This window comes from Nannospalax galili, unplaced genomic scaffold, assembly GCF_000622305.1.
Source record: "Nannospalax galili isolate Female #2095 unplaced genomic scaffold, S.galili_v1.0 scaffold577, whole genome shotgun sequence".
In the NCBI taxonomy this organism is placed as follows: domain Eukaryota; kingdom Metazoa; phylum Chordata; class Mammalia; order Rodentia; family Spalacidae; genus Nannospalax; species Nannospalax galili.
In genome coordinates, this window is record NW_008340387.1 from 1,205,801 (window position 1) to 1,228,803 (window position 23,003).

The window sequence follows — 23,003 nt, forward strand, 5'->3', positions numbered from 1 at the left end:
TTGCATTGAAAAGTCAGCTATAATCCTGATGGGTTTCCTTTTATATGTGACTCGTTTTTCTTTAGCAACTTTCAGTATTGTCTCTTTGTTCTGTACATTTAGTGTTTTTACTGTGATGTGCCATGGAGAGTTTCTTTTCTGGTTCTGTCTGTTTGGTGGTCTATATGCTTCTTGTATTTGTATGGGCATGTCTTGCTTTAATTCTTCCACAATTCTGTTGAAGATCTGGTCCATGCCGTTATTTTGGGATTCTTCTCCTTCCTGTATGCCTATGATTCATTCGTTTGGTCCTTTTATGTTGTCACACAATTCCTGCATATTCCATTCTTGTGATTTCTTAAATTTTTCATAATCTTTGCTTGAGTGGTCTAGTTCATCCACTTTATCTTCCAGTCTTGATACTCTGTTTTCCATTTCATTCATCCTATTGGCGAGGCTTTTCTCCTATCATTTCTAATTGACTTACTGAGTGGTTCACTTCCTTCTTCATTTCAGCCTGCGTATCCTTCAATATTTCTAACTCTTTTCTGGGTTGATTTAGAAGTTTATCCCTCTCTTCCTTCGGTTCTTTGATTTCTTTTTGTGTTCTTTAAATTCACTGAATTCTTTTATCATGTTTATAATTGTTCTTTTGAGTTCCATGTCCTGCATTATCTCTAGGGGGTTCTCATTGTACTCCTCTAGAGGAGTATTGGTATTTGGTGGGGATATGTTATTTTGGTTTTTCATGTTATTATTTTTTCTCTGTGATTATGACATGTGAATTTCTTTTGTAGTTTCTGATTCTTGTGTGAGACTCAAGCCTTCAAATTAGGTCTGTTTCTTTTTGTAAACTTTATGTGTCTTTTTGCTTTGCTTTTTGGGCACGAAAAGCTGGTTCCTCTAAGCTTCCAGTTCTCTCTTTTGATTTTTATATTGGAGTGGCCAGATTGCTTTTGTCTTCAGGAGTTCCTATAGAGGAGTTCAGATGAGGATCAGATGCTCTCAGGCTTTCTCCTAAGATCTGGATCCCTCCAGGAAAGATTTTGGCTTCAGGAATTTGGGGGTTGGACTGGCCTGGGAGCCATGCCCAGGAAAGATGCTGGCCTTGGGCAGCTGGTGGCCATGCCACCCAGAGATGCAAAGGAAGATGGAGGCAGGAGGCAGCCCCAAGTGCCCCTGGGGACTGCACTGAGGAGCTGAGTTGGTCTGGATACAAAGTATCAGGAAGAGGAAAGGTCAGCCTTGGCCTACAGGATAGAGGCTGGGGGTTTATGCAGGTCCAGGGAGGTGAGGGTGGGGCCAGGCCCAGAGTGCTCCTGGGTCTCGATGCAAAGGATCAGGAAACAGTGGTGGTTCCCCAGGTGTCTGGGGTGCCAAGACAAGGAATGGGACAGGATCCAGGCTAGGAGGAGAGACGGGCGGGAGAGATGGGAAGGTGAATGAAGCTGGGAGAGTCAAGGAGCAGATGGGCGCGATCGACTTACCTGGGAGAGAGGCCTGCGGGTTGGAGGAGGCCTGCCGGTTGTGCAGACCCAGAGAAGCAGAGACTCTTTTTTTTCTTTTTTATTTATTATTTTTATGTGTATGCGTATATTGCCTGCAAGTAGGTAAGTGCACCCGTGTCGTGCAATGCCCGCAGAGGACAGAAGAGGCTTTTGGATCCCCTGGGACTGAAGTTATGGACAGTTGTTAGCTGGCATGTGGGTGCTGGGATCAAACCCAAGTCTTCTGCAAGAACAGTCTGTGTTCTTAACCAGTGAGCAATCTCTCCTGCCCCAAGGGCTAATATTCTTAATTTGCAGAGTCCTCTTAGAATCTATAAGAAAATGAAAGATTGTTAGCAGAAAAATGGCAAAGAAATGCAACTAGTTGATAAACCCCCAAAGATCTTCAGCTTTATTAGCAATCAATAGCAAGACCATATTAGCTAAGACGGGATTGCTAGTTTGAGGTCACTCTAGGCTAAGTAACAAGTTCCAGGTAAGACTGGACCCTTAAGTAAGACCCTGCCTCACAAAGAAAATGATTTATCAAAATTTAATGATTGCTAAAAGAAATACATACTCATGCACTTTTAAAAAATCTTTATCATTGAGAATTTTAGACATGTATGCAATGTTTTTTAATCATACCACCTTCTTCACTTATGTACTTTTTTAGCTCTCTAGATTTTTGGGGGCAATATATTTTTATTGACTTTTTCTGTAGAACAAGCATGTACTTTTGATAATAATAGAAATTGATATAATCTACCTTGAAGATATCCCAGGAAAATACATTATGTCAAAATCTAAGATATCCACAAATTATCTATTAATCCCACTAGTCAGACTTTTTTTTAAGACAGGGTCTCCTTGTAGCCCCAGCTGGCCTGGAACTTGTTGTGGAGACCAGGCTGGCCTTGATCTCACAGAGATCCGCCTGCCTCTGCCTCAGAAGGACTGGGAATAAAGGTGTGTGCCAACATGCTCAGTTAGTCAGACGTAGTCAGACTTGTTAATCTCTGTAACTTATACCTGAAAGAGTGGGAGGAAGACAAGCGAGAGTATTGGGGTCAGAGATTAATGGCGCATGTTGAAATATCATAACGAAACTCTTATGTGTAAGTAATATGGGCTGATAAAAGCATAAAAAGAAAGGTAAAACAGATATCTGAGAGAAAACAGTTTAAAGGCAGAAAGATTTGTTTTGGTTCATTGTTTCAGAGGTTTTGGTCCATGATCAGCTGGCTCCATTGCAAGGTTTAGGTTCATAGCAATGTGGAAGTGTCATGAACTAAGAACATAGTAAAGGAAAACTGATTATCCTGTTGTAAACGGGGACAAAGATGAATAACAGGAAGCAACTAGAGCCAAGAGATGCCCATCAAAGGCACACACTATGTGACCCACTTCTTTCAACTTGACCCCGTCTTTCACAGTCTCATCTCCTTCCAATAATCTGTTAAAAATTTGAACCTATCAATAGATTAAATCATTGAATAGATCAGAGCCCTCATGCTGTAGTCATCTCTGGAAATACCCATTCAGACACACCCAGGAGAAGGCTTTAATAATCTCCTAAGTATCTCTCAATGTAACCAAGTTAACAATCAAGATTAACCATCACAGAGAACATCTTAAAAGTACTCAAAGATGTATACAAAAAGATATGAATTAAAAATTAGACCACACTTAAATGATCATCAGTAGTTGTTAGATTCTATAAGCTTTGGTATATATGCACAATGAAACAATATTTAGATTGTAATCTTGGAGTAGGATTTTTAATCTAAAGACATGATCATTATTCTTAGGTATTTTCTATATTTAAGTAGAACGAAGTAGAGTATGGACTAAATTTCCATATGATGGGCATGGAGAGATGGCTCAGAGGTTAAGAGGACCTGAGTTTGGTTCCCAAGACCCATGTTGGGCACCTTACAGCTGCCTGTAACTAGAGCTCCAGGGACTCTGATGACCTCTTCAAGTATCTGTGCACATGTACTCATATTCAACATACACACATACACACACACAAAATAAAATCTTTAAATATTCCTAACTGCATTTTCATGGTAATCTGTATTATCTTATTATCTTAAATTTATCTTAGTTGCAACATTATTTGTGTTGCTACTTATTTAGTACCTTTGCCTATCACTGCACTGAAAGCTCTATGATTTACAAATTCTCTCTTGGTTCCCTAACATTTACCATAGTTCTTGACACTTGGAAGGATATTAAGTATTTATCAAATAAAGAATCATATACAATTTTAAGCAATATGCAACTATCTCTACTTTCAGATGAGAAGACTAAGTTTTCTCAAGATAGTTAGCTATGGAAATAAGACTTCAGCAGCATTTCTTTTACATCCAATGTCACCTCTTTAAAATATATGGGTAGACTCTAGACTTAACTAGAATTATCTGAGTACTTGAAGTCTCCTAAGCAAGAACTTCTGAAGTATCTTGAAATTTGAAGAAATGAGAACACCTAGGATTCAGCGCTTTAGACCAAGAGTTGTGAGACTCATGTTTGGGGAGTAAACTTAGTATGTTATGCGTTTTTACCAGTGGTTCTCATAGAAAAGAAGCATTCCCTTTCATTTGCACGTTTTCTGTAGCTGCTGTCACACTACTGCAGTGGCAGAGATTCATAGTTGTGACATAGACTATCTAACTTACGAAGCCTGATAGTTTTGTTATCTTGTTCTTTATTATCTCCTGATCCATATGTTGCTTGCTGTCATTTTTTGGCGATGATTTTAATGCTTGCAGATTTGAAAGTCATATGTAATATCTGACTTTATGATAAGCATGATAGGAGGTATTCAGATGTTCTCATTGGGTTAATAAAAATTGTCTTAATTTGAAATTTACCTAGTAATAAGAGACTAAGCATTAGATAACCTAGGAAATCAAATAGAAGAAAAATACTAATCTAGGGATGGTTCAAATCAGTCAGCAGTCACAGTGAATGGACTCGTTTTAGCGAAGTTCCTTTTTATTCAGTTAGTAATAGGAAGTTTCCTACATGGTGTAATATCTGAGGTTTATGGCCCCTTTACCTTATAGCACAAGAACTTATTACCGTGGTTGATATGTGTAATAGGGAACTGTACTTAATGCTACCATAATTCTTAAAACCAAAGTCTCCTGAGTGCTTTTGATCAAAACTCAAGCTAACACAAGCAATTATACAGAACTGACCAAGCCTCTAGACCTATGCTGCCTGACACAGTAACTCTATGTAGCTCTCAGCCACATAGAGCTATTTAAATTATTTAAAATTAAATAAAAATTTAAATATAGTTCCTTACACTGATGACATTAAAAATTTTCAGCTGTTCTATGAGGCTAGGGGTTATCTTACTGGATAGCACAGATATAGAATTCATTTATATCACACAGAAGAGTTCAATTGGACTTTTTCTAGATGCTAGAGGTTAAGAGTGTCAATCCAATGAAATCCAAGACTTACAATTTGACTTAATCTTTCATTTGTAAAGATGTAACAATGATTTATAATATTTTCTTGTTCTAACAGCAAATAATGATAAAAATGTATTCAATCCTTGATTTAAGACTTTCTCAAGCACATTATTTATTAAATTTTGATAACCTCTTTAAAAATCTTCACTCCAGGAAATATCCATATCATTTACCCTGTGGACTAACTGCCTGGTTATGATGATTAACCAGGGACTAGTTTGTGGAATATTTCAGAACTAATGTGATTTCTGGCCAAACCTATTTGTTTAGTTAAGGATGGTGGGAAAGGGACCAATTCTAAAACAGAAGCTATAAAGTCAGTAGAGTGTAAAGTCTTGGCATCATCTTTGGAGTGATTTAGATTTCATTATTCAGTGATTCATTTTTTTCCCCAGCATCTAGTGTTTTTTGCATGGCCCAAAGGGGCCCTGTGCTGCTCCACTACAGAGGAAACTTCAAGAAATGCTGGTTTGCTACAGTGTTTTAGCTTGTGAGAGTCTCTGGGACCTTCCCTGCTCCATCATGGGGTCACCTCTAGGTGGGTATTAGGGGGAAATTGTAAATTGCTTTAACTTTGAAATAAAGTACTTGGTAATATTTTATGGTTCAATAATTCTGTACATGACAGCCTATGTCTTCGCATGTTTTCCTGGGCCCAGAGTAGGGTCACTGCTGTTCCCCTAGCACATTGTTCTTTGCACTTTGAGATACTCTAATGCCATATCAAGAGGCTCAAAGATTCTATAGACAACCCAATTTGCTCTTCCTTATTGTCATTAGAATTGTTTCCCAAAGTTTATTTGGGGCTACTTATCAGATATTCATCATTTTGAACCCAGGGCAATAAATCTATGGTTGGGATGGCAATTTAAAAAGTGAGGACTTAGTATCAGGCATGGTGGTGCATGCCTTTAATCCCAGCACTCAGTAGGCAGAAGCACAAAACTGTGATCTCTGCAAGGCTGAGGCCAGCCTGATCTACAGAGTGAGTTCCAGGCCAGCTGGGGCTACAGAGAGACCTTGTCTGAAAAAAAAAAGTGAAGACTCAAATATATTTCATTCATATGGCTTCCCTGCCCCTCTAATTTTTTCATCCATGTTTCCAGATAGTTTTTCCTTTATACTTCCTAAGCTGAGGTGGTGGGATCCAACCATATCAGGTGCTAAATGGTGTTACCGCACAGCAATGCAGGACTGCTCCAAGAGTCTGGTTGTTCAAAGAGAACAATTCTCCAGTACTGTCAGTCTCTTCTGTTTTCCATGTACTTCTTTGAGATATTAGTATACCCTACTCTGGCATTTTGAGTGAGTTTTGAACTAGCATGAAGAACACCTTAGGTCATGTTGAGATCATAATTTTTAAAACATTAGTAAATCCAAGAGATCTACCCAGGGCACCTGGATCTTCTCCCTAGAACTCCTTTAATTAAATTCAAGTAGAGAAAAAAAGTTTTCTTATATTTAAAACTAATCTGCAAATGGCTTAATGTTTAGTGTAGAGTACATCCTAAAGCATTTTTTAGGAAGTTGACCGTGATTAGAGATTTCTATTTCCTTTGCAGGTCATTTTACCTGGGACAAATACCTAAAAGAAACATGTTCAGTCCCAGCGCCTGTCCATTGCTTCAAGCAGGTAATTAATTCTCAACATGGTTAGTAGGTGGGAGACTATTTGTTCTGGTGCTTGAACACAAGAAAAAGTTAGGAGCCCTTTGACTTCTCACCTGAGGGTCCAAAATAAACTTGTATGGGAGAAAATCAAGTAGAATTTGGTCACAGAGTTTTAGCAGCAGGTACTCTCACAACTTCATTCCAAGTAACAACCTTCTTCTTTGCCTCAGAGGGTATTCTGTGTTGTTATAGCTCTTAATTCAAACAGTTAAGAAAGAAAATTATAAAGTTAGATAGTTCTTGAATATGAAGGAGTCTTCTTTTCCCTGCTTTCAACACTTCTGCCACAGTCTTATCTTTCCTTAGGGACACTGAACCTAGTCCTACTGGGGGACATTATTTCTGTTTATTTGAAATACAGACTAAATTCATATTTTCACTGGAAACATTTCAACTCAAAATATACTAAACAGTAGTTTTCAAATCACCAAATATCAGGCAACTAAACAGTAATATGAGAAATGAGAAAGAAATGAACTGAGCCCTGTGTGATTTGCCAAATTACTGTCAGAAGACACTTTCCAGGTCATGACCCAGGGAATGGGAACCTAGGTTGAGCCAGCAGACTCCCTGATTCAAGAAAATGATACTGAGAGTTCAGGGACACCAAAGTAGCTAAAACTTATGGTCAAAGTGTGAGAGAAAATAGACTTTAACATAGAAAAACCCAAAATACCTGCAGAGGATCATCTGCAAGTATTTGAGAAAGTAGAACTATTGAGTTTTGAAGGAGCTACCTAAGGCCAATGGAAAACCCATCTGGAAGTATTAGAAAGAGGAGAGCATGTTATTCACACAGAACGAAGTATAGTTCCTGGAAAATCTCGCAATTAATTGGGCACTGGAAGAATACTCAGGATTTTTTTTATAATAAGAAATAATTAGTCATAGACTGGGCACTTTCCACACAACAACTCATAAAAGTAATACTCAGAAGAATCAAATGGTTCCCAGGTAACTGCATCTGGAAACAAAGCACAAGAAAATGTAAATTCAGAGTGCCTAGCATCCAGTCAAGAATTACTGGGCATGTGAAGAGGCAAGAAAATGCAGTCAGTAGCAAAGAGGATTGGATAAGATTTATTTAGAACCTACACTGATCATAGAAGATCAGATTAACATATTAAACTATTATTTTAGTTGTTTGATATCTCTGAACTTAAACAGAGAAATAAAGGATGCAAAAACTCTCAACTGTCTTGTATGAAATTAAAAATACACTGGTTAAGCAGCTGGAGAGATGGCTCAGCAGTTAAAAGCACTGACTGCTCTTGCAAACAACCTGGGTTTGGTTCCCAGCACCTACATGGCAGCTAACAGCGGTCTATAATGCCAGTCCAGGAGATTGGGATGCCCTCTCCTGGTCTCTGTGGGTACTGCATGCACATGGCACACATATATGTAGACAAAATACCTATACACATAAAACAATATAAATCTTTTTAAAGTATGCTGGCTAATATTAATGGCTGAATAAACTATTAGTAAACTCAACATAGCAATATAAGCTAATCAAAATGAATGACAGAGAAAAAGAACTCAGATAAAAAATGAACAGAGGACCAATAAACCATGAGATAGCTTAAGGTTGCCAAATAGACATGTAATTGGAGTTCCCATGGAAGAGGAATGGAGAGAACAGTATATGAAGTAATACTGGCTATGATTTACAAATAACTAGGAAAGCTATAGACCTACAGATTCAAGAAACTCAATGCAGAATAAGAAATAAGAAAACTACACCAAGGCATATCATGGTTAAACTATACAAAGCTACTGCTAGAGAAAACACACATTACATATAAGATAACTAAGATAAGATTGACACTGTATTTCTTGTCAAAAATAATATAATCAAGAACAAAGTTAGGGACTAGAGAGATGGATCAGTGGTTAAGAGCACTTCCTGCTCTTTCAGAGGACCCAGGTTTGGTTCCCAGCACCCACATGATGGCCAACAACCATCTGTAACTCTAGTTCTGGGAGATACAACACCCTTTTCTGACCTCTGCAGGCATTGTATAACACAGGTGCACTTACATACATGTAGGCAATACACTCACACGCAAAAAAATAAAATGAACTAATTTGAGCGAAAAAAGAAAAAGGCAAAGTGCTTGCTGGACAAGCATGAGGAACTGAATTGGATCCTTATATCTAAAAGCTGGGGATGGTAGTGTGTGTTTATAATTTCAGCACTGAGGAGGTAGAGACAAGCAGATCCCTAAACTTACTGGCCAGTCAACCTAGCCTACTAGGCAAGCTTCAGGCCAGTTAAAGTCACTGTCTCAAAAACACAAGATGGATAGCTCCTGATGAAAGACCCCCGAAATTAGCCTCTGACTTCCACATGTACATACTCGTGTATATATACCTGCACCTACATATGTACCCACACATACATATACACACACACTCAAAAACCAATAGTGAAAAGTTTCCTAGTGAATCTCCAAATATTTGGAAACATGCTCAACAGTTCTGAGATGCTAAAAGGAGCATCAGGAAGTATTTTCAACTGAATGGAAATGAAGCCTAAACAGTTCAGAGTTTGTAGGGTGCTGCTAAAGCAGCTCTGATGGGGGGAGTTATGGCACTGAACACTTAGGAAGAGGAAGAAGAATTTTAGTGAATGACCTCATCTTCCACTTCAGGAAATTTAGATTTTAAACAGAGAGAGTTAACTTATGAGTAAGCAGAGCACAGGAAACAATAAAAATTAGAACATAAATCAATGAACAGAAAAATAATGGAGATCATTGAAATCAAAACTTGACTCTTTGCAAATATTAATAAAATTGATAAATCTTTACCTAGAATGATTAAGAATTAAATATGGGCTAAGATATAGCTGAGTGAGAGTGTTTGCCTTACATGAGAAACTCAGTGGGTAAAGTCACTTGCTGCCAAGACTGATGACCTCAGTTTGATCCCCAGAACCCACATGGTAGAGAAGAGAACCAACTGTCTCAAGTTGTCCTCTGATGTCCATGCATGAACATACCACACATAATGAATATACATACACAAATAAAGAAGTAAATGTAATAAACTCCTTTTCAAAAACTCTTCAGTAAGCTAGAAATATAAAGGGATTTCCTAAATCTTAGTGGGCATTTATGAATACAGATAGCACCAAATTTAATGGTAAAGAGAATATTTCCCCTTTGAAATCAGGAGCATGACAAAAGATGTCTGTTCTTTCCACTTCTTTTTTTTTTTTAATTTTATGTGTATAAGTGCAAATGCCCATGGAGGTCAGAAGAGGGCATTGGATCTGCTGGAACTGGAGTTATGGATGGTTGTTAACCACCATGTGGGTGCTGGGAATCAAACTCAGGTCCTTTGCAAGAGCAGCCAGTGCTCTTAACAGCTGAGCCATCTCTCCAGCCCCTTGTTCTTACTACTTCTATTGAGCATATGGAGGGCATGTAAACACATGAATAGAGATGTTCAACAAAGTAGTTTCTTTAGGAAATACAAATTAAAAGTAGTTAATGAGATAGCACTCTAACTTTAAGTGGCTGGGCTTTGAGGGGGGAGGGAGGGAGGGAGAAAGAGAGAGAGAGCAAGAGAGAGAGACTAGTCATATCAAATATATCAAATAGTGGTAAGGATGTAGAGCAAATGGAGCTTTCATACACCGCTAGTAAAAATACGAAATGTCTCACCTGCTTTGAAAGCAGTTTGGCAGAAAAACATCATACTACTGAGGGGGGAAATATTGAGAATTGAATGTATCACTGAAAACTTTTGCCTCAATATTAAAATCAGCATTTTAGTTAATGGTTTAAAATAATCTAATAGAATATATGATAAAAGGGAAACTCCCATTTGCAGTAGCAGCCAAATGGAGGAGGTAAACTAACAAATGTGCAAAACTTATGTAAAGAAAACTAGAAAACATCTGGCCAAAAATATGATCCATAACAAAACTAAAAATAATAAAAGGAGGAGGCTAGGAAGGTGACTTAGTCAATAAAATGATTGTTGCACAGCATGAGAATGAGAGTTCTGATCCCCAACACCCGCTTAAAAGCTAAGCATGACAGCCCAAGCCTGTAGCCCCAGGCTCTGGGTTCAGTGAAAGACTCTGTCTCAAAAAATAAGGTGGAGAGTGATAGAGGAAGATATCCTGACATCAACCTCTGACCTCCACATGCACACACCCACACATATGCACAAATATGAATATGTACTCACTCATATACCACATATACCAAAAAATTATAAAAGAAATTTGTGAAGATTATAAACTTCTGATCCTCAAGAAACTACATACTAGGGAAAAATATTTGTAAATCACATACTTGGCAATACTACTCACCAAAATGATAAATAGACTGAGCACAATCCACCTCAAAAATAACCAGAATTTTTTGTAGAAATTAACAAAATTTATCCTAAATTCATATGGAAATATGAAAAACCCAGAATAGCTAAAGCAGCCTTTAAAAGAGAGAACAGAGAGGACAGGCCAAATGACTAAAGAGGAACACCCAGCACACAAGGCTCTTCCATGATGAAGAACCAAAGCAACAGGTATAGAATTGCGTATTCAGCAGTAGAGAAGCACAAACCTTGCAAAGTCCAGAGACTTGGGACAGCAGCAGAGCAATAATCAGATCCCATCACCTGTACCTAAACATAACAGGTGTAAAGGTGGAATAGAGTCTACAACTTACTAGCTTAGATACCTAGGTATATTGGAAAATTTCACAGTTCTTAAATAAGTAAAAGGCCTTAAAGCTGTGCAGTAGCCTAGCTTTAGAAAAGAGATTCATGGGGCTGGAAAGATGGCTCAGCAGTTAAGAGCACTGGCTGCTCTTGCAGAGGACCGAGGGTCAGTTCCCAGTACTCATGTGGCAGCTAACAAGTGTCCGTAACTCCAGTTCCAATGCCCTCTTCTGACTTCTGCAGGCATTGCACGATACAGGTGCATTTATATACATGCAGGCAGTACATTCATACACATAAAAATAACAATTAAAAAAAATGTGGTCTTTTTTGAGACAGGTTCTCCCTGTGGCCCCAGCTGACCTTGAACTCACAGAGATCTACCTGCCTCTGCTTCCTGAGTGCTGGGATTAAAGGCACATGCCACAATGCCTGGCAAAAAAATAAAATATTTTTTAAAAAGAAAAGGAATTCATGTCAATTCCCAGTGAACCATAGAGGTACTATTTCCAGGAGGCATCTTGAGAGGAAATCTATTGTCTGAATTTGGACTGCTGTAGAAGTCAGAAACCCCTTCATATCCTAATTCTGGGATCTGTAGACATTCCACTACACTGGGTCAGACATGGCTGCATGGAGTTATTGTGACCCAAGCCCTCTGAGAGTACTGCATGGTTGGGCATCAGATGTTACAAGAGGGAGAAGAATGGAGACTACCATTTTCAGAACACCAGGGATTTGAGACTGCCTCTGAAACTGGAGGCATGGCCTGTTACATGTTTCACATGGATGCCAGGACTGAAGTACATGTCCACGTGGTTCCTGTCACCCCTTTCCCAGCACCACACACTGAAGATGGTTACTGAAAGGCAGAGAAACAACTCAAGTTTCCACTACTCCCCTCACACAGAGGCATGCTGGGGGACATTTGAATGTCTTCATGGCCCCTGCTATAGCCCTGCTTCTGAGATACACAGCCTAACAAAGTCCAGGAAAAAAATTGCCAGCACCAGCTATCACATTCTACTCTCCTTTCTGTTAGTGCCATAGCTGAGAGGTATTTTTCCAGGGCTTCAGCCATGACCCAGCCTCACCATCTCCTTACTGGGCACTATATCTAAAAAAAATTGGGAGAGACCTCTATCCATCACTAGATATACACAACTGTGCAGAGTCTAGGGCAGCCACTTTCATAGTAGCAGCAGAGAACATCACAGTTTTTCCTACTTCAGTACCAATACAGGTCTCCTGCATTGGTCACCTGTGCACTATCATACTCTTCTGATAAGTTGGGCTGCAAGTGTCACAAAGGGAATACTGTGATTCCTGTCTTAACCTGTCCATGGAGCACCTAGATGTATGACAGTGCCCAATCAGAGAACAAGCACTTCAGGCTCCTCACCACTGGAACAAATTCTAGAGATTCTTTCAAGTAATAGAGCCATTATTATCAGTACCTAAGTAAACACAAATTACCCATTAAGGGTCACCAATCCTGTTACAGGAGTAAGCATGCAGAGCCTACCCAACATACTGATTTTTACACCACACTTGCTTGAACTGCTAGAATATCTCCAATCTTGCATGACTCACAGAGACAGTAGGTCTCTCTGATTCTGATATAATACATACTATACCCAAACTCACTGATCACAGTCAAATAAGCTAAAGGTAGATTATACTGTGCTGCCTGGCTAGAAATAAACTTAGCATTGCATATCAAGTCAACATCCCAAGATACAGGGCTGTAGAGATGGCTCTTGCAGAGGGCCTGAGTTCAATTCCCAGCACCCACATGGTGGCTAACAGTGGTTCATAACTCCAGTTCCAAGGGAATCCAAAGCCTTCTTCTGACCTCTATGGACATTGCACAACATGCGTGCACTTACACACATACAGGCAATACACTCATACACAAGAGAAAAAATAAGGTATTTTTATAAAAATCCCAAGATACATCTTTAGGAGAAAGTTACCTACTCAGAAGGCCATTCCATAAAAGTGGTAAGAATACCCTTTGCACCAGACTTGAAAGCTTAAACATAGGAACATAAGAAATATGAAGAACAAGGTAATCTGACATCTGACGTTCATAACTCTTTCATAAGTAAGAGCTTCCAAAAATATCCAAGTGGATGAAGTACCTGATAGAGGATTCAAAAGAAATATTTTTTAAAAGCTCAGTGAGGGGCTGGAGAGATGGCTCAGCAGTTAAGAACACTTGACTGTTCTTGCAGAAGACCCGGGTTTGAATCCTAGCACCCACATGGCAGCTAACAACTGTCCGTAACTCCAGTTCCAGGGGATCCGACAGTTTCTTCTGTCTGAGGGCATTGCACAACACGGGTGCACTTACATACATGCAGGCAATACATGCATATACATAAAACAAAAATAATAAAATACTTTTTTAAAAAAGCTCAGTGAGATCTCAGAAAGTCAGGTAAACAGTTAAATGAAATTTAGAAGATAATGCTGAGTATGAGGGTGAAATTCAAGAAAGAGATAGGGATTTTGAAAGAGAACAAGTCAGAAATATTAGAAATGAAGAGCTCTGTAAATCAGATTAAAAATTGAGTTTGTCCAGGAATGGCGATGCACGCCTTTAATCCCAGCACTCTGGAGTCAGAAGCAGGCAGAGCTCTGTGAGATCAAGGCCAACCTGGTCTACATAGAGTTCCAGGCAAGCTAGGGCTACAGAGAGACCCTGTCTCAAAAATACCAAAAGAAAAAAAAATTTGAGTTTGAAGCCTCAGCCATAGACTAGAACCACAAGCAAAAGGAAGAATATTGGAGCTTGGAAATGGGTCTTTTGAAATATTTCATTCAGACAGAAATTTTAAAAAAAAAGGATTATGAAAGCATACAAGAGCTTTAGGACGCCATGAAAAGATCAAATATGCTGATTATCAGCATACCTAAATTGGAAGAAATCAAAGTAATGGGCATAGGAGCTGGAGAGATGGCTCCGCAGTTAAGAGAACTAGATGCTCTTACAGAAGACTCAGGTAGGTTCAGTTCCAAGCACCCACATGGTGGCTAACACCTGTCAGTAACTCCAGTTCCAGGGGATCCAATGCCCTCTTCTGTCCTCCATGGGCATTGCATGACACAGGTACATTTACATACAGACCAAACAGTAATACACATAAAAATTAATTGAAAGATATGGGCAAAGAAAACCTATTCAATGGCATAACAACAGAAATCTTCTTTTATCTTGGGAACCACATGGACATCCATGTGTAGAATCCCAAATGGACATAACCAGAAAAGGTCCATACTACAACATACTATAATCAGATTGTCAGAAGCACAGAACAAAGCAAAAGCACCAAACAACAGGTAAGAGATGCCACTATGCTAATAAACTGGAAAATCTAGGTGAAATAGACATATATAATTTCTGGACATATATAACCTACCAAAGTTAAACTAAGAGGATATTTAAAAAAAAAAAAAAACACAAGAGGGAGCTAGAGAAATAGTTTAGCAGATATGAGCACTTGCTGAGCAAGTATGAAGACCTGAGTTTGAATCCCCAACACTCACTTAAAAAGCTGTACATGGTCATGTGTGCCCCTAAGCCCAGCACTACGGGATGTGGAGACAGGAAGATCTCTGAGGCTTGCTAGTTCAGTGAGAGGCCCTGCCTCAAGAAAATAAGGTGGAGAGTGGTAGAGCCAGACACCCGACATCCTCTTCTGGCCTCAGCATGACTATGTGTGCATACACATGTGTGCCTTTACCACACAAATTCACACCTTCCCCCCAAAAAGAGCAGATCAATAATAAATAATAAGATTGAAAGACTGAATTAGTATTTAAAAACTCTCACTGTTGCTGAATTTAATCAAACTTTTTCATTTTCTTTTTTGGGGGTAGAAGGGTATGTGTTATGGATCCCAGGCTGGTCTCAAGCTTGCTATATAGCAGAGGATGGTCTTCAACTTCCAATCTCCCTGCCTCAACCCAAGTGCCAAGACCTATAGGTGTGCACCATCACACCCAATTTATGCAGTCCTGGGCACTGAACCTAGGGCTTTGTGCATTAAAGGCAAGCACTCTGCCAGCTGAACCATATCCCAGATTATCAAACTTCTAAAGAAGATAATACTAATGCTTCTCAAACCATGAAAGAAAAAAAGAATGGGGGGGGGAGACTGCAGGAAGGGAACAGGCACCAGGGGAGTGGGAGAGATGAAGAAAAGGGGAACTACAAAAACACACTTTGTTTAAAAATGCCATAAGGCCATCTATCTAACATATGATATGCTGATTTTTAAAATTAAAATAAAAAATATTGAAGTGGAAGGGACCCTTCTAAACTAATTCTGTTTTGCCAGAAATACCTGTTAAACACTACAACAGAAGAAAACTATAGACCAAAAACCCTGATGAACATAGATGCAAATATCCTCAACAAAATATTTATAAATTAAATACAACAGAATGTCAAAAACCATGATCAAGTTGGTTTCATTCCAGGGGTGTAATAATGGTGCAAAATATGTACAACTCAATAAACATACTGCATAAATGAGATGAAATATAAAAATCATGTGATCATCTCAGTAGATGCAAATAAAGCATGTGATAAAATTCACTGTCCTTCCTGATGAAAGCCCTGAACATATTAGATATAGAAGGATCATACCTTAACATAATTTATGCTATATATGACAGACTCACAGCCAGCATAATACTGAGTGGGGAAAAACTGAACACATTTTCTCCAAGATAAAAAATCTTGAAATTGTGATGTCACAACTCTTAGCCTAATACTAGGAATTTTAGCCAGAGCAGTTAGGCAAGAGAAAGAAATAAAAGATGATTTGAACGAAGTCAAATTATCCCTCTTTACAGATGATACGGTTCTTTCAGTTGTGAGGGGACAGGCACAGCTCCATACTGTTACCCTCACCAGCCTAAGGAATTCTACTAACCCTATAAGGACTTCAACTCAGGACAAACTGGGATTCATGGATTTAATGAAGAAAAGAACTTCAGATTAACCAATATGAAGCAGTTGGGTATCTAATTAAGGATATTTTGTTATCGACTTTAAGCATGAAGGTTAAGAGAGAGGCACTCAGAAAGAAAGACATACCCAAGTGTGGGTATGGGCTTCCCAAGGGAGAGTTGCAATTAATTGTCTAACATTAGCCACATATAATACTCAAAGAGTAAATAATCCAAATTTCCATCAACTAATAAATAAGCAAAATAAAGTGTATCCAGATAATGTAATATTCTGCACTGATATATACTATGGCATAGGTGAATCTTGAAATCATTAAGTTAAGTGAAAAAAACCATTCACATATTGGACACATGTATTTACATCTGTAGAAAATGTGCAAAATAGTCAAATGAATAGAAACAAAATATCTGAGAACTGTGTGAGAGGGAAGTGGGAAGGGGCTCTTAATGACTATGAAGTTCTTGTTTGGAGGATGATGAAAATGTTAGATTAGATAAGTATGGTGTTTGCATAACTGAATACACTAAAAATGTTGAATTATGTACTTTAAAGAAATTAACTTTTTGATGTATGAGTTAAACATAAACGTACAGTATCATTCAACCATTCTACTCTGAAGTATTTATGCAAGAGAATACAAAGTGGCCCTCCATCTGTGGGTTCTGTATCTGTGAATTTAATGAACAGCAAATCAGAACTATTTGGGAAAAGCCAAGTGTGGTGATGCACATCTGTAATCCCAGCACTTGGGAGGCTGAGACAGTAAGAGCACTGTGAGTTTGAGGCCTGAGCAACATTAAACTTCAGGTCAGACTTGGCTTCAGTGTGAGATACTATCTCAAAAAACAAATAAACAACAACAAAACCCATTTAGGTTTAAATGATTCCATACTGACCTGTACAGAAGGTATTTTTCTTGTCATTATTACCTAAAACAAATATTTACATAGCTTTTATATTGTATTCATTATAGGCAATGTAGAGATGTTAAGTGCCTAGCATGGCAGCATATTCTATAATCTCAGCACACAGGAGGATTGTGAGTTCCCAGGACAGCCTGAACTACATAGTGAAACAGACTCAAGAAAACTGAAACTAAAAGTATATGGAAGGATGCACATAGGATATGTGCAAATACTACACCATTTTGTATAAAAAATTTGGGTATCTATAGATTTTAGTATTTGAGTAGCACTCTGGACTTAATCACCCATAGACATCAGGACATTTTGTATATTTCCATACAAAGATTTGTTTGTAAATATTTATAGCCAAATGTTTATAATAGCCCCAAACTAGAACTAAACCAGATAGTTTACTACTCAGCAATATAAGGAAACTAATACCAGATCCAGTGTCACTTAAACTTTTGGAATCAGAAGTGTCTTAGATTTCAGATTTTTTCAAATTTTGTAATATTTTCATATTTAATAAAGTATCTTATGAATATGACCCAAGCATGAAATTTATTATTGTTTCTTATATACTTTATATGCATGCTTTGAAGGTAATTTTATACACTATTTTTAATTATCTATATTTTGACTTCAACACATCATATAAGGCCAAATATGGAATTTTCTATTCATACCAGCATGTTAATATTCTTAAAGCTTCATATTTGGAGCATTTTGTATTTTAGAATTTCAGATTAGGTATACTCCACTTATATTGATACATTCAACAATATTGATGACTATCAGAATAGTTACACTGATTCTAAAAGCTAAACAAAGAAAAGCATTCCTCCCTGATTCCAAGACTTAGGAAGCAAAGAAAGCAATCCAGAGTGGTGGAAAGTAGACCAGTGATTGCCTAGGCATGAGGTTCTGGGAGAAGCCAGGGAAGGAAATCACAAATGAGCATGTGAGGACTCAAAGGTGAAAGTCATGTTCATTACCAAGATTGCTGTGATGCTTCCATAGGTAGAGGTGATGTCATAAGTCACATCTCATATGATGTCATATGTCAGAATTTACAGATTGTACAATTTATTATATATAAATTTTGCTAGTTGATTTATAAGTTAATATAAGAATAAGAACAAAAATCAACTAATAATCTATGTGATGGATATCACAGAAAGCACTTGAGCAGCTAGACTTCTCTTACCCTTTCTTTCACTGGGATGACTCAATATTTGGTGCTTCAGAAGAAGTCAACTTTTTTTCTTCGTCTTTCTAATGCTTCATTTCTATGAGGCCTTTCCTAAATGTTAGGAAGTAAGCCAGACTTGATTGTTCTTGACCCAACTGTAACTAATTTTAGCCCAAAGCATATAATTTAAAGTTCTATTTCTTAACATGCCTATTGAAATGTAGTTTATTCTCTGTCTGCCTAACCCCCCATGGCTTGTTCTCCTCAGTCCTACATACCTCCAAGCAATGAATTCAAGATCAGCATGAAATTGGAAGCACAGGACCCCAGGAATACCACATCTACCTGCATTGCCACAGTAGTTGGACTGACAGGCGCCCGACTCCGTCTGCGTCTTGACGGCAGTGACAACAAGAATGACTTCTGGAGACTGGTTGACTCCTCTGAAATCCAGCCTATTGGGAACTGTGAGAAGAGTGGGGGTATGCTGCAGCCCCCTCTGGGTGAGTAACTAGACCCAGGTTCTGAAAATTACACATCCTGTTATGGGAAAGCCTTGGGTCACATGCCTATCCTTTCTTTATCTTTTGTCTTTCTTTTTTAGGGTCTTACATTATAGCCCAGGCTGGCCTGGAACTCACAGATCTACCTGCCTCTACCTCCCGGGTGATGAGATTAAAGGCATGTGCCACTATGCCTGGCCCCTATCCTTTATTTTTCATACAGTCCTCCTTAAATGGCCCATCCAAAATCAAATTAGTTGCAAAAATTTTCACATTTCTCTCTTTCCATTAGCTTAGGATGTCCAGTCTTTTTCTCACACCATTCCTTTTCCTAACAAGAAACCATACACTTTCCTCTTTTACTGGTACTTATTTATCCTGAAAGAGAAAGTGGAAAGTAGCCTTTCCAAAAGCCATAAAGCTAAACACACACACACACACACACACACACACACACAAACACACACACACATAAAGCTTTTACCAAACCTAATAAGGACGAGAGAGAAAATTCTCCTGGAAGAAAGGATGCTTTTTACAAAGTCCTTTATTTCCTCTCCCCTAATTCTTACTTGGTTCTTGAAGTTTTCTCTTTTCTAAATCCATTATTAAATCTATTCTTTCCATTAAATTAATGACTATATTTTTCTCTTTCAGATCAGATTCACCCTATTTTTTGGGAGGGGGGCATCAGTATCTGAGAAATCAGGCCAGCTCCTCAGTCACTACCATCACAATTACAGTGAGTCTCAGAGTGAGAAAGACGGGGGAGAAAAGAGAGAGAAAGAGAAAGAGAGCAGGGCTTAGGGCCATATGCCCTTCAGGAAGCTGAGTGATATTAGTTGAGCTTTAGGGGGTATGTGTTGTTTGAAAGAGTTCCTTAGGTAGTAGTTCTAACATTTTCTTCCATGTAAAAAAATTATTTTTACTATAAAATTTCAAAATATATACAAAAGTAAACAACACAGTAAATGTCCCTGTATCCCCAATTGTTGATGATTATCAACATAGAGACAGTCTCATTTTATCTGTACTTGTATTGTTTTTGCATAGTGTCTTAACATGGTACCATTTTGTCATGAAATAGTATGTCTCTCTCATAGGCAAAGATATTTTAAACAATCTACTATGATTTTCACATGTAAATAAATTTATAATTCCTTGATATCAATAAATATTTTATATATTCTTAAATTTTCCCAGTTGTCTCTCCACACTCACTTCTTTCTTGTCTTCCTCTCTCCTCTTTTCCTCTCCTTTCATCTCCCCTCTCCCCCTCCTCTCTCCCCTCTTCCCCTCCTCTCTCCTTTCCCCTCCTTTCCCTGCCTCCCCTCTCACCTCCCTCTTCCCTCCCCTCTTGTCTCCCTCCTGTCTTCTTCCCTCTTCCTCGTCTTCATCTTTTTTTCTTTCCCTCTCTCCTTCCTTCACCCTTTCTTCTTTTCTCCCTCTTTATCTCTCCCCTACCTCTGTTCTCTCTCCTTGAATTTATTTGAGTAAAGGACCCACAGATTACATTTGGTTGGTATATACTCTAAGTTTCTCAGTCTATGGGATCTCCTTCTCTCTCAGTTCTTCTCTTGAAACTTACTTGTTGAAAACCCCAAATCATTTGTTTTTAAATTTTCCCACAATTATATTTTGCTGATTGCATCCAAAAAGTATCAATTAACATTTTTCTCCATCCCTTTCCTAGAAATCTAGCTAAACGTAGAGATTTTACCAAATTCAGGTTCAATTTTTTCTTACGTATATTTCACAGATGATGACATTTTCTCCTGTTGGGTTGTTCCTTGTTTTATGGTGTAGCAGTCATTATTGCTCATGGCCTAGATCAGGGACCAATAGATTTTCTTAATGGGTAAGAGAGCAGATACTTCAGGCTGTTCAGGAGGAGTTTGGAGCTGTAGGCTCAAGAAATTCTAGAATACTGTAAGCCAAGCTCAATAGGTGATTTTGCCGGCAATGTGGGAAGACCAGAATGTTAATAAAAATGCAGAGTAAAGGCTGTACTCATGAGATTCAGAGGGCATGAAGGACTCTACTGGGAGCTGAACTGGAAGCCATCCATGCTACATTCTTACAAAGAACCTGGACACATTCTGCCCATTTCTTTGACATTTGAGCGAGACTGAATTCAAAAGTAGTGGATGAATGTATCTGGTAGAAGAAATTTCAAGAAAAATACAGCATCCAGGATATAGCATTGTTATTGCTGACTAGCCTTCAGTTGGGTTTATAGTCAGAGCAAAAGGTGGAATGAAGCAGAAAAATGTGAAAATGTGCTGACAAGGGAAGGAACATGGACCCAGCTAAAGTTGCAAATGTTGCAGCTATAGACAAAGTGGTGAACTGTTGAAGAGGACTGGCATGATGAAAAAGAAAAGGCAAACAGACTCATACCTATGATACCCAGCACTCAGGAGACTGAGGCAGGAAGATCACTGCAAGCTCAAGATGCATCTTGGCTATATAGAGAGCTTCAGGCCAGCCTGAGATCCATAGTGAGACTCTGTCACAGGGAGAGGGAAAGGGAGTGAGCTGGTGCATAAAAATGCATATTCATTTTGAAAATAGAGTACCTGAAAAGATAGCGCCTATAGGGTGCCCTGACCTAAAAGTGCCATCTGGGGAAGTACTACCAGGAAAGCTAAGTGGTTACTTTATCTTTAGTGAAAGGGGACCAGGCTACATTTTGAGCTGCAGCAGAACTTGTCATTTACCACATAGTGATGGATTTGTAGGCAGGCAAAATAGGAGTTACAGGGTTCTGAAGGCTTGCACCATGATTCCAGAAAGCTGCTAAGGCCAAGCAGTGTATAATAGGGTCAAATTTCCTGCATGGGGCTCCTGAATAGACTGTCCATGAAGTGAAGGTGAAATCTAAGTTTCAGTGGAGACCTTGAAAATTTGGAGACACTAATAATGAGGGACAACTGCTAAGGATAACTGTAGGCACTATGTGGCACTAGACCAAGAGAAAGCACGTGTGTACTTCAGGCAGCAGATCTTGAGAAACGAGAAGCCCACCCCAAGCTAGTTGGACTTCAGATGGTGTTACCAGGAGCCCCAGATGCTGAATGTGGTGCTTCAGGGTTTGATGTTTATGATGCTAGATTTTGGTTTTGCTATGATCCTGTCTTTCCATAGTTCCCTCCCTTTTGGAATGGGAACCTTTACTCTGTACCACTATATGTTGGAAGTATGTCACTTCTTTTTTATTTGATAGGGGCTCACAGCTAAGGGATTAACCTTGAGTTTCAGAAGAGGCTATGGACTCTTGAACAGTGTTGTAACTGTAGGGCTATGGGGACTTTGGAAGTTGGACTGAGTGCTTGTTGCATTATGGGATGACTTTGAGACTGGGAGCCAGGCACAGAATGTTATCATTTGTGTGTCAATTGTCCATCACAGTCTCATGGTTTGAATACTTGGTTTCCAGCTGGTGTAGTATTTGGGGAAGTTGTGGAACTTTAGGAGATGGGGCCTAGCTGGAAGAAGTTGGTCACTGGTGAATAGGCCTTATGGGTGTTAGCCCAGCACCAGGTTCCAACCAGAGCTCTCTGATTCCTGACCACCAATGGATGTAACCAGCTGCCTCACACTCTACTCCCACTGTCCCACCCATGAGCCACTTCAGCTACCATACCTTCAACACTGTTACAGACTCCGCTCTCCTAAATCATGAGCAAAAAATAAAGAAAGAAAGAAGATCTTCCCCTAAGTTGTGTTTTTCAGGTATTTTATCACAATGACAAGAAAAGTAACTGATACAGGCCCTTTTAATGAGAAACTGTATTTAGAAGCCATAATCTGAGCACTAGAAAGCTCAATGCTAGTAGGCTTGTATTTTTTTTTAGGACTTTTTGACTAGAGAGGTAGGAACTACCTTTTTTCTTTTATTAAGATAACAGTATCATTGGTTCATATTGACACATCCTGCTAAAATTCAGGACAATGGTGTTTTTGTCCACTTTGTCATCTTATATCTGTACCTTCTTTCTACCACAGTAAACTTTGATTCTCCATGTAAACAAAATAATTTATTTACTTTATTCCACAATACACATGCAGTAGCCCAAGATTCTTAGCCAGCACTCTCCCATTACAATTATGG

At 38.7% G+C, this 23,003-nt stretch overlaps 1 protein-coding gene across 5 annotated transcripts in view; it reads left to right on the forward strand.

Annotated features, from left to right (window-relative positions):
* Scmh1 (Scm polycomb group protein homolog 1) overlaps positions 1-23,003 on the forward strand; it is a 165,810-nt gene that overhangs the window by 36,004 nt on the left and 106,803 nt on the right. For all 5 annotated transcript variants that reach the window (XM_008835423.3, XM_029564641.1, XM_029564639.1 and 2 more), the window contains 3 exons: positions 5,353-5,495; positions 6,520-6,590; positions 18,655-18,889. In XM_008835423.3, the coding sequence (XP_008833645.1) occupies positions 5,420-5,495; positions 6,520-6,590; positions 18,655-18,889 (382 nt within the window). In that variant the 5' untranslated portion in view covers positions 5,353-5,419. The remainder of the gene's footprint in view (positions 1-5,352; positions 5,496-6,519; positions 6,591-18,654; positions 18,890-23,003) is intronic.